At 39.0% G+C, this 13,199-nt stretch overlaps 1 protein-coding gene across 5 annotated transcripts in view; it reads left to right on the top strand.

Moving 5' to 3' along the window:
- The window catches only part of LOC102225561 (pleckstrin homology domain-containing family A member 7-like), a 137,023-nt gene that overhangs the window by 9,147 nt on the left and 114,677 nt on the right, over window positions 1–13,199 (top strand). The window contains exon 1 of one of the 5 annotated variants that reach the window (XM_023350254.1): window positions 12,473–12,841. The exons of the other annotated variants lie outside the window; for them this stretch is intronic. Coding sequence (XP_023206022.1) covers window positions 12,690–12,841 — 152 coding nt within the window. The 5' untranslated portion in view covers window positions 12,473–12,689. Of the gene's footprint in view, window positions 1–12,472; window positions 12,842–13,199 lie in introns of those variants that run through there. 5 annotated transcript variants of the gene reach the window in all.

Here is a 13,199-nt window from a genome sequence, read left to right as displayed (position 1 = left end):
ACAGACTGGTGTATTCCAGCCCTTCTTTCTGTTAAGTCTGATTTTCTGCTGATGAAAACACATTTAAGATTAGAATATTATATTAGACCAATAAAAAAAATTAGATACAGAAATGTAGGTTGAATTAAAAGTATGGATAGTACCTGGAAGAAAATTATCTTCAAAAAGTACTTTTGTTCTGACAAATGAGCTTCATTGGAACTTTAATTTAAACAGTCTTCATCCATCCATTTTCTAACACTCCTGTCCCTAGTCGGGTCGGGTGGTGCTGGTGTCTATCTCCAGCTAACGTTCCGGGCGAGAGGCGGGGTCACCCTGGACAGGTCGCCAGTCTGTTGCAGGGCAACACAGAGACAGACAGGACACACAACCATGCACACACACACTCACACCTAGAGAGAATTTAGAAAGTCCATTTAACCTGACAGTCATATTTTTGGACTGTGGGAGAAAGAAACTCTTTAAAAACTTGGAAAAAAATAGACTGTTGTTTTTCTACCAACTTTACAAATGGAGTAACATATTAAGAACTTCTGTTTCAAAGCTCCATATGGGTTAAGCAGCCATTGTGCCTCCAGAACGCCTCCCACTTGTGCAAAGAGACATTTATTTTTTCCTCCTTCTTCCATCAACACATGCAGAATATGCATGTAGGCCCGAGCCGGGATTCAAACCCAGGACATTCTTGCTGCAAGGCAACAGAGCTACCTACTGCGCCACTGTGCAGCCTTGAACAGTCTTCAAATGTTTAATTTGATTGAATCCTTTTCTATGTATAAGTAGGTTGGGAGTTGGGGGGGTAATGGAAATGTTTTGGGTTTTCAGACTTAATTCACAATTTCATGATTTAAAAGATAAAATCTGGAATTCAAGATTTTGTTTTCAGCAATAATGTCGTTTTTGTCTCTGATTTCCTACCTCAGGACTAGGATTTTAGTTCAATTCATTAATCGTTTTCATTTTCCAGGCACTGACAGAATAATAAAAAGTCATTTTATTCACTTTTTGGGCCTCTAGAACCTCTTAGTTTAACCTGCTTAAACTGGGTCCAGTTGACATGGGATCCTTATCCGACTTTTTGATTGCACTCTGGATGGCCCAGTTTACTCATAAAAAAAGTTTGATTTGTTCCACAGCCATTTGTGGAACGACTTAAAAACGTACTCAATAGTTTTCAAATCGTCTGCCGTCTGAGCGGTCATGTCGCATTTTATCCAACATTTACGTCGGCGTGAGACGTGCGTCATAATTCTGCGCCAGAAGAAGCTTTTTATGATCTTGTAGCAACTTTTAATCTTGATTTTAATGTTGTCGGCTCCAATTGCTCAACAACTTTAAAATTGACCCGCAGACAGCGCCGTCCGTTATTACTACGTTAAACAATGCGCTGCTGTGTGACGTCTATGTTCACGTCAAACTGTTTCATACAGAAGTCTAATTGTGGTCACATTTTGTTAGTAGTTTGAACAACCGCAGCCAAAAAAAAGAGTCAAATTTCAGCAAAACCTGAGCATTGAGATATGCTGTGTGAACGCAGATAAAGTGATTTGCCTCATATATTAGAGAGAGACACTGAATAATTCAATGTCTCGCAGTTTCACAGGGTTCCTGCCAGAAAACTAGAATTGGCCGCAGAGTGATTGAGCGCTGCCTGACTGGCAGAATAAGCACAATGATAGTATCATGAAGCCGTGACAAAGAGGCTTATCTCAAAGCAGCTTACAATAATGTCAGGAGTGTGGCCTTCCAAGATCTAAACCCTCCAAAGCCCCGCGTTGTACCGGGCCGCAGATCCCATCAGCTCTGGAGTAATTGTCCTCCGGAAAACACTGACATTATTAAACCTTGAAAAACTTTTTTTTTTCTTTTTTTGCTGAGCGAGCCGACTTCCTATGCAGCAACCTGTGATGTCATAAGCTGACTCACTCAAAACTGCCAACATGACAGAAGCAGAGGTGAAGAGGACGGCAGATCACATCCTCTATGAGGATACAGTGATTTTCAAACATTTTACTCTTTTTCTACATTTCAGCTCTTTTTTTTTTTTTTTTTTTTTTGCTCTGACTCATAGCCTTGAACTATTATATCTAAAACATTTCAGTTATCCAGAAAGCAGAGTGAGGATTTGTGATGACACATGTTGGAACCTTGTAGAGCTGTGTCTGGTACAATGCTGGTGACGGATGCTAGCCGGCCGGTGTGATGGCTTTTGTTTTAAGCCTGGGAAGTTTCGTCAGATGCTTAGTCACTAAATGAATCCCTGCAGGTGCATTTAGGTAGATTCAGTACAAAAAGTGAAACTCATATTAAATAGACTCATGACACACAATGTCATTCATGACTCAATGTTTATATCGGCCAATTTGTTAGCATATCAATGTACAGTACACCCAGTACTTGGTCTGGACCAGGCCTGTGTGATTAGTCTGAAAATTAACCAACACCGAAATTTATGACGATGTTCGCCGCCATTTTGCCCTGTTGCTTAGTGTCAGTGAACGCAGCTTCCTTCACACACGTCACGGCCAAACATTAGCAATTGGGTAAAATCAGAGCCAATCGTTTCAAGAATCCACGCCTTCAGCAAGCAATACTTTCTCAATCTCCCAGGGTCCAGACCGTTCGTCTGGAGCAAAGCACAGAACTAAAGGCTGGCTTTTAGCAGGCTAGGTTTTAAGGGAATGTAGCTCACTGAGTAGAGCGCTGTTCTCTGAAGCTGGAGTGCGTAGGTTCAATTCCTGTTCAAACCAGGGCTTTCATTTCATTTTGCTGTGGGATCAGTAAAGTCATTCAGAATGCCATTTCTCTGCCAAAATGAGTCAGCACAGTGAAATAGCTCACTGAGTAAAGCAACACAGTCTGAAACCTGGGAGAGCAGAGTTGCATCCTGCTCATTCCTGTTTTTGTTTTTTTGTTTTTTCCATTTCCCTGTGGGATCAATAAAGTATTTTTAAATTTGACTTCACTGCTGACATAAGTAGCTGAAGTACAACAGCTCACTGAGTAGGGCAACATGCTCCGTAACCTGAGAGTTCAGATTCGAATCCTGGTTGAACCACATATCAACGCCCATGTCAAGTGATGCAGCGCGTGGGGCGGTGCAGTGGTGGTACCTGCTGGGTCGGGCGAGAAGCCCATTGTGACTGCTTGCATAATTAATTGGTTTAATCCCAGATAAATATCATGTCCATTCCAGTGGATGTGTTGTTTGACCAAAATTGTGAAGCTATTGGTGTATTCAAGTTTTCTGTATTGGTGCAGAGTTATCAAATTAATTTGTAATTCAGCACATTTATGTCAATTCAGCACTATTTTTCTGTATTGGATGGGCGTCGGTCGATCCTAAACCTCAGATATCGGCATTGGAGGTGAAAAAAGTGTATCGGTGTTATGTACTGTAACTTTTTATCACTATTTGACTGTAATGAGATCCATCATGTCCCTGTACATGTGTAGCTCTTCTTTGTGAGCTTAAATGAGAAAAAGCAGCATCTCGTAGTAGATGACGATTCCTAAAAATAGCATTTTCTAAAAATCCGTCAACCTAGAACAGAAAGTGATGAATTGTATTGGTGTGAAGAACGCGGGGTTGGTTTGTGTCTGTCTTCTGATGCTCTTTGTTCTTTAAGCAGAAAGGGAGGCTTTGTTTCGCTGTGACGCCGCAGCTAAAGCAACGAACCAACAGTTTCCTGGCAGACAGATATAGGCTGCAAGAGACAGCTTTGTCAACAACAGCTTTTTTTGTTGCTTTGTCGGTGTGAAGGTGCGAACTAGTTTTTTCTGTATTTTCTTTCTGAACAGCAGGAAAGTTAAAGATTATTGCTTGGAAATGTCAGCCCAAGGACAACGACTAAATCAGCTGCGTTTTGCTCTTGATTTGCCTGCCTGATGGCACTCCTACCAGACGTCTCACCACAAAATGAGTTTCTCTTGCAAAACATTCTAGGAATTTTTTATTAGTTTCGTTTTTTTAAATTTATTTATTTATTTTAGTATTTGATTGTCTATTAAACATTGCCAAAAGGTCAATATTATCTTGACCTCAGCTCCTGCTTTCAGTTCATTTATGTGAATAACAATGGATAAGAAATATTTGAGGAATTTCCAACATTCTTTGGGGCAGTATCTGCATCTAGTAGTTAGTAAGCAGAAGGTTTTCTAGTTGAAGGATCTTATACACTACAGTGCATGAACCACTGTTGAACCACTTGGAGACGTTGACTTCTTTCTTATGGCAAAACAACATATTGAGAAGTAACCTACTTAACGTTAACTTACCAATTTCACAAATCCAAATAACAACACAAGGCTCCATTCTCTGTCCATTTTAATTCAATATTTACATAACCTCCCTAGATAATATTTTGCAGAATTACAACATTCACTGCAAGTTTTATGTTTATGAGATTTATTTCTTGTTTTGCTTCTTAAAGGAACATGTCCAAATTTCCTCCAGCTTAAGACTGAAGAAATAGAAGCGATTGATTTTAATCCCAAAAATGGATGCAGGTCTAAATCCACGTTGCATTGTGGATACAGACCAGAATTTTACTGAAACCACATTACTAAATCTAAACCAGTTATTTTTAGTTATTGCCTAAAAAAACAACTTCCTGTCTAAATGGGACACAGAACTAGCTTGTGTTTCCATTTCTGATTGTTTTCGTCAGAATTTCTATAATGTCATTGCTTTTTTTAGCTCAAATTTTCCATTTTGATTTTTCTTTTTATGCAATACCAAACATTTTACTGTTATTTTTTACTATAATTTATGTTTTTAGAGTGATGCTCTTATTTCTGTTCTTTTGTTTTTCTTGCTAACTACTTTGAATTGCTTCTGTGTGGCATAAATCTGAGCTGCGGTCGCCTTATGGAAGGACAGGGATTAAATCCGGTAATTAAAACTTCATAATGAAACCTTTGACAAGTAAAATGAACCCAGAAAAATTAATGCAGAAAATTTTATATATTTTTTGTAGTATTTTTATGTGTAATGCCAATAATCGTCTACATTTTGTAGGCTTATCTGAAGCATGTTTCACACTGAGGAAGAAATATTTGAGAAAATGCGGTAAAATAAATGAAATATCATATCAAGGCACAGTTTCTATCTCTCTGTGATTAACAAATATTAAACTTGTCGCGCGGCTTTTTCGCCCACTGTCGCCATTAATTCTGAATGAAGCTGCTGGCACTTTAATATAAAACTTGATAATATATGATTTATTCAGTGTCATCACTTTTATAGCTGGAAGAAGGCATGAATGTTATATATCCCCACGTCTAAAAATGGACTTTATTCCCAAGCCGACCATTATTTTTTGATTGAGGAGTTTCATAAGATTTGAGCCTTGATCAGGGTGACGCGGGGTCACCTGGGTGAATCTGATTGGTCCAATCGAGAATCGATAAGTATAAGACAGCAGGCTCCATGACTGAAGGGCAGAATATCTAATATTTGACTGTGTTTACTAAGATTTCAAGAAAAAGGTGGAGTAAGAATTGAAGGTCTGAGGTTAAGCTGCAGGAAGGAGGTTCACTGCAGATGAGACGAGACCAGGACAGAACAGAGAGTCCTACTTTCCCCATGACTCACTGGATTCATTCAGAAAACCCACAGAGAGTTAGTCAGCTCCTTTCGCTGATCTACTGCTCAGTGGATTCATGCGTGGATGTGTCTGTGTGTTTATGAACAAACAAAACACATATATACACCCACTCACGAATCTGCAAGGAAAACCTCCTCGGTAAAGCTTACAAATTCAATTGAAAAGCAGATATCTGCAACTTTTTCTTTTTGTGCAATATTAAATTAACCATAAAGGTAAATGTCAATATTTTTTTTAAAAAAATGCACTGATCAGATTTCCCATCTCTGGATACCAATTTTGGACTAATTTTAATTATTCTTTTTTTTTTTTCTCCGAAGAGTTTTTGCAGCGCTAGTGGCTCACATCTTCTCGACAGTAGGCAGACAGGAAGGAGGGGAAGACATGCGGCAAAGGTCGTCGGGACCGGGAGTCGAACCTGCGACGGCCGCGTCGAGGACTAAGGCCTCCAAACGTGGGGCGTGCTAACCCCCTGCGCCACCACAGCACGCCGCTAATTTTAATTATTCTTATACTTAAAATGTTAATTTCTTTAACCTTTTAGGAGTGAATTGTCATTTATTATATGTATTAGAAGCAGAGGTTATAATCTTGTGTGAGGGAGGAACTGTTGTGAAACAGGATTTTCCTCATATTTCATTATTAAGGTAAAAAATTACGAAATGTTCCCATTATTACTACATACTTTACCTGTACTGTAAAACACCGTATGGAGCAGTATTAGCATTTTTGCAAAAGTGAAAGTTGGGCGTATGTCTTCTTTGGTGGTTTTCATATTGTTTTCCTTAATTGTTCTTAGTGCAGCGCCACCACAGGCCAAGAGGGGGACAGGCTTTTCAAAGGGTTTGTTTTGTTTAACACAGTGCAGTGTGAAAGCGAACCTCACCCGCTGAAAATATAACAAAGGCTGTAACTTTGTTTCCCTATAAAGCCAAGTCTACCGGTCAATCAGTAGGATCATGTGCAAGAAATGTTTGCATTCACGATTCTGCTCATTTAAAGCGCAGTAACCATTAATCAGTAGCATACCGGCCATAAAAGCTGATAGAACCATTAGTACTCGTTGAAAACACTGGGTAAATTTAGTGATAAAGTAGCATGGTTCTGGGATTAGCTTAGCTTAGCTTGTTTGTATCCAGTGATGTTTCATTTTAGTCCTGGCGGGGTTCTTCTTAGCTAGCATATCCCTTAGGGGAGTCATAAATGAGTAAGAAAAAGATGGGCTGGTGTTCACACATACAGACTTTTCTTTTTACCGGTTTGGCCACGTTTTGTTTTAATAACATAATTAGCAGCTAACGCTAACTTGTTTTGTTGCTTGTACTAGTCTTGCCTCAGGCAGTTAGGGGTGTGTACCCTGGTCATTCAGGACTTACATGCATATCTTTTTCTTTGAATCAGTCCGGTCTGGTTACTTTGGGTGGATCAAAGTGACAGTAGCAGAAGATGTGCTTAAGTTGAGGAGGAGTGACATCTAATTATAACTTCTGACAGAACATGATGTCGAGGTATATTTGAACTACGCTTGTCCCTTGTGGCATCCTGCTGCTTTTTCAGGGAGTTTGAAGACAGAAAACCAGTTTAGTTTAGAGTACAGACTTCGGATCAAAATTCCATTTGCAGTGAAAACCTTGCAGTTTTCCAACCTTTTCCAACCTTGCTGCTGCTTTAACCGCACAAATATTTTATACATCTCTCTTATAGCGGCTCTTCTTTCCTTGGAGACATATCCTTGAATCAACTTTAAATCTTCTATCCTTCATGGTGGGTGAAATATAAAACATTCAGAGGACAAATGGCTTCACATTGTAGAATTACTCCGCTCATGGGGGGCAGCATGTTGTAATAAGTCTGTTTCGTTCGGTCTAATTTCTTCCCTTTGTAGGATTTTGTTTAAATAATTTTTTGGTTGAGTCATTGCTTGTTTGGACGTTGTTCCCTCTGGTTTTGGATGCTGTGAAGCTGGAAGAATTTTCACTCTTACTTTCTTTTTATTAACTTTTGGACAATTGTTTCCATGGCAACATGGTATTGTTTTGCAAATTCCATGGAATCGTTTCATCGAGTGAATATATTTTCCCTCGATTTACCTGTTTCCACCTGTTCATAGTTGTTTCTCTTGGTTGCCAAGTAAGCATCGTCAGGTGTGACCAATTGTCGATAGCAAAAAATATATATGATTTTATATAAAACATTTAAACAGCAAACCAAGAATGCACCGTTCCACTCAGTGTAAACACATCGCCCCCACCCCAGTGACTGGTTCTAACTGGCTCACTTCAAAGTCACCTCCTGCTGAAACTGGGAGCCATATTGACCCTTTGGGCTAAAAATGGTGACAGTAAAGGTGGACTCTGGAGACAGTTGAAAGGAAGGGTGCACATCGCTCCTCCTTTGGTTTAAAAACTAAACAGACTTTCATATTATCAATGTCTATTACATGTAAAAAAAAAAAGAAAACACATTAAAATATGTGTTCTGACAAATGCATGTCTTCATGTTTATATTTCAGTATATTTGACAATATATCAGAAAGAAACGTGGAACATGTACATTTTTATTCTTAAAAAACAAAAACAAAATATCAACTTTTAGATTAACCCCTGAACCCTCACACCCTAAATCACCAAAAGCGCCTGAAAAGGTATACCCAAATTAAATCAGCTGCTGTTCTTGAACAATTTGGAGTACATGCAAAAGCTTGGTCTGTTTATGAAGATGACTAGCTAAATTTTCTATTTTTGCTGTCAAAAATAGCAGACCAATTCATCTGTAGTAGAGAAGTTTTATTGTAATCTGATGAAATCTTTATTAAACAGTCCCAGACCCCTACAAAAACTTTAGCCTGTTAAGACCACACAGCAGGCTTTTGGGGCTTGGTTTCAAAATATGTTTTTTAATATGGAATCCCAAAGATGCCATGTCTGCTGTTAGGGTCAATATTGAAATTTGTTTTATTTTTCAAAATGACATTTTTAAAGAATTTTCATTTTTAAAGTAAGCTATTTATACTGTGCATTTTCATGTTTTACAATACAATTTATATATATATAAAGAATGTCATTACAAATAAGTGTCCAATTGATTTCTTTTTTAAGTAATCGGCTTTCAAAAACCCCATCTTTATCTACTCAAAGGTTGGTTTGTGGCAAGGTAGACCTACCCCCCAAAACCTCAAAAACCGTTAGATATAATAGGTTGAAATTTTTTTCTGGTCTTTTATGGTAATACACTTAATAGAAAAATGCATTTAGAGTACTAAAAATCTAAAGAAAAAAAATTGACTGCCGGTACCTATTCTAATGATACTCTAGCCCAATCCGCTGTTGGTGAGAAAAAGTCCTGTAAACACCGTTGCGCATGAGGGCGCACAGAGCCTGACTTTGACGCACACATTACGCGTGGTTACGCATGCAGCTGGAGGATTCATGTCAAAACAAACCCCAAAATGCCTTATATCCTCATGACAGGACACGTGTTGGCTACACATCTGTGGCTTTAGATTTAGTTTCCGAGTTGAGCAGTCAGAAATATTCCAGAAAGAATACAGGCATGTCAAAAAGAGCTCAAGTCGCTCCCTGGATATTATTGGCTCGGAGAATGCCATTTCATAACATGATTGGTCGAATGCGGTGTCAATCAAAATATTTGTAGTTTTGGTATTCCCCAAGGATCTGCACTGGAGACACCGTTGTTTAGTCTTTATATATATGATCTTAATAATAATAATAAATAAACATAAATGATCTGTAAGCAATGAGTCTCACATCCAAATGTAATTAGATGACAGTCATTTACGTTTATGCAGCTGCTAAGTGAATGGCAGCATTTAAATACCAAGAGGAAACATGGGTACCGTGGATACTGTAAAGCCTGATTTCTGTTACTGGAGAAAAATTGACAGTTGTGTCTGAATACAAATATTTAGGATGAAGAATTGATTAAAATCTTACATTAAAATGCCCCCCAAATTAAATCAGTTGTGAAAACAGCCAGGGACTGATTTCAAGGGTGTGGGCCCCTGTTGCACATTAACATGCACAGCCCGACACATGCCTACGCACACACACACACACACACACACACACACACACACACACACACACACACACACACACACACACACACACACACACACACACACGCACACACACACACACGCACACGCACACACACACACACACACACACACACACACGCACACACACACACACACACGCACACACACACACACACACACACACGCACGTTTGCGTGGCTACCTTTGTGGGGACTTTCCATCGACTTCCAGTCATTTCTACAGCCTAAATCTTATCCTTATTCTAACCTTATCCATTACATACCTAACCCTAACTAAAACTCAATTCACACCTTAGTCCTAAATCTGACCCCTGACTCAAAAACAGCGTTTCTCCTTGTGGGGACCAGGCTTCTGTCCCCACAAGGAGCAGTGGGTCCCCACAACGTAGTACGTATACGTCAGGAAAATGGTCCCCACAAGGTATTAGAAACTCTGACTAGTTGGACCCAAGCCTCCTGTAGTAGTTTGAGACCGGTAGATGTAGTTTGGTGTTTGACACAAGCCATTTGGGCGACTGCAGTAATATTTGGAAGTCGTAAATACTTACTTACTACACAGTCAAAACATTTATTTTGACTTATTAGATTAGTTAGCATTGAGTAGAGAAGGCCGTTATGGTGCTTTTACCTTGCGGGGTAGATTAATGTCAGTGTGAAGGGTTATTTCACTGTTTCTCTCCTGCTGTTTTGGAGATAAGTCCAGAACAGCAGGTCAAGAATAGACCTGCTGTGTGTCTTGATCCTCTGCACACAGCAACATTAGTGCATCAAAGAGTATTGTTCTGACAACGTCTCACTCTGTAGCTGATATTTCATCTCTCATTCATGTTCTCTTCTAGTTGATGCATTTTCCCCCTGCTACTCCCCCTGCCTCTTGTTTTCTCTCCTTCTTTTCCTTTGTGTTGCAGACATAAATATTACTCTTTGATCCTATTTCTTGGTATGGCACATGAATGGTTGTTCATCTCTGTCTGAGAAGTAAGTCTGAAAATGGTTGTCTTGAATATTTAACCTCGCCATGAGGCTTTAGTATTAATTCACAGATTCTAACAGAAAAAACGAAGTGCATCACAGATTCATCAGGTGGATATTTTTAGGAATATGAAGGACTGGAATTTGAAAAAACAAGGAAAACTTCTGTCTAAATGGTCGATTTCCTTTAACTGACATAAGAACTAATTAGGTGGTGTGCTGAATGTCAAACTATTTCAGGTTACTGCTCCATAATTTAAGATAATAATGTGTACTTACAGTATTTAAAAATCTAGCTTTAGTATATTTTGAAAAATTATAAACATTTAATATTTGCGGCTATTATAATAGCTATAGGCTATTTTCCCCTATTAGAAAATAGCACCTAATAAATAGTAATCTGATTAGGGATTCAATATTTTTCATTGTTATTGTGAAAACTTTCTTTTCAACATAAAAATGTTCACCTCTTTTGGATCCCTATGAGCCTAAACAAATATCAATAAATACAAAAATATGGCTAAATGCAGTTATTGTACCTGGTTTAGAGTCAAGAATCATACTTTTAAATATCGCTGATGTTTTTATAGAAACCCATTTCAAAAAGTTTGTATTCTTTCCACATAATTCCCTATCTTTTTTATCTTCTCTTTTATAGTTGATACAGTAAATATCAACTATATTTGGTATAGTTGATATAAAATGTGAACTTAACATTTTAAGTTCACTCTGACAGTCATCATCATCAACATATTTTCTAGGTTTTTTTTGTAACATAATTAAGTGTTTGCCTTTTGTTCCCACCTAACCAACAATGATTATGCGGCTGTACCAAGTGAATTATGAAATCCGACTGAGTGGAAAAAAATAGAGCGGACCTCTTTACATTTTTGTAAAAGTCAACTTTCTGTTACAAATTGTACTTTAAATAAATGCTGCTCCCCACAAACAATGCACAGAGAGGTTCCCCACGCATCTATTGAAATGTCAACGGAATTATTGATTTGGAAACATGGGTACTTTGTGTTCTTTGGTAGAAAGGGAAATTAAAATGATGTTTTCCATCAACATCATTCGCATTTTTTAGAAAATATCTCTATCGCAACCTTCTGATAACTCCCTGACATTCTAAGCTCGGCGACAACTTCCACCTGAAGACATCCGGTTTGAGAACTCGCAATGAAAACGGACATATGGTCAGCTGTTTGGTGTCGTCTTGGTCACTTGGCATCAAAATGTGAACAGCGTCATTAGGAGGACTGTTTAAAACACCATTTCAATACATGAATCAAACACCTGTTGTGAATTTTGCTCCTTGTAAGAGAACAGCAAGTTGTGAAAAAAGTACCGAAACACTGAACAGCTGGACATGTGCGTTCAAACGTTTAGAGGAAGTTCCTTTAAGTTCAATCTGCAATTGTCTTGAGATTTACCTAAGGTATTCCTTTAGGACATGGAATTATAATTTGGAGCCTGGAATGAGAAATATGGAGAACACTTGTTGAATTTCTCTACATAGCAAGCCCACTCACAGCTACGGCGTAGGCTTGACCGGTCTTTCTCAGGCCAACATGACTGATGTGGGATCATCTGCATCTGAAGCTTGGGATTGGAAATTGTGCGGCCTCCGTCTGTGTTCCGCGCTGGGTTCTGAAAGGGCGCTCACAAAGGAGGGATTGAAGGACTCAAATACAAACGGCGACTGAGACAAACAACAAGATGGTTGATACAATGTTGTGGACTGCAGGGTGGTGGGAGACAGAAAGACTTCTGTCAGAGTAAGGAGGAGGGTAAAGGCTGTCAGGGCCAGGCAACTCCAACATCAGCCGCTCTGACTGGAGAGAAGTCGACAGCAGCCAAAACAACTGATGAAATGTAAAGGAAGCACTTCTTCTAAGGTCTCCTGACTTGCTTGAATGTGGAAGTATTACATCTTTAGGAAATGGAAGATGCGCAAAGACAACGGAAGTGGTTAAAGACCAAGCATCTGGACATTTTATAGCTTTTTTATTTTCTTCTGTGTGAAGAATGGGTACCTGCTGCAGCCATTTGCCCTCACTGGAGGCTGGTCACGAGCCGGTCGCCATCAAACGTCACGGCGTCTGGTCAAAAGCTCCTGCAGCGGTCGCTAACCTTAGTGACCATGAGTTCTCCACCTGGGATCTCACATGTGACGCAAGGTAAGAGAGAGTTCTTTACACAGCATGGCTAATCACCGAGCTCCATGGAAATGCGGTCGCTTTGTTGTCTGGTCTGTGCCTGAGGGGCAGGAAATATAATGTATCTCATTACCTTGAGAAGTACCATTCCCAATGGTACAGTAACTTGCATTGTTGCCACATAATGAAATATGTAAAGTGTCGTTTAGTTTGCCAGGTTATAGCAATGTGATATAAAACATGTGAAAGTAGAAACATGACATGGAAGTAGACACAACTGAAGATATCATTGCAAAAATACAAAACCTTATCAAGGGTTTTTAGTGTAGTTTTTAGTGCAAATATCTTTGTTGTCTTGAAACAAGATAAAACTAACTTA

Source organism: Xiphophorus maculatus, chromosome 2 (genome assembly GCF_002775205.1).
Source record: "Xiphophorus maculatus strain JP 163 A chromosome 2, X_maculatus-5.0-male, whole genome shotgun sequence".
Lineage (NCBI taxonomy): Eukaryota > Metazoa > Chordata > Actinopteri > Cyprinodontiformes > Poeciliidae > Xiphophorus > Xiphophorus maculatus.
The sequence above is the reverse complement of the archived record's forward strand: the minus strand, read 5'-3'. Positions and strand labels throughout refer to the sequence as shown.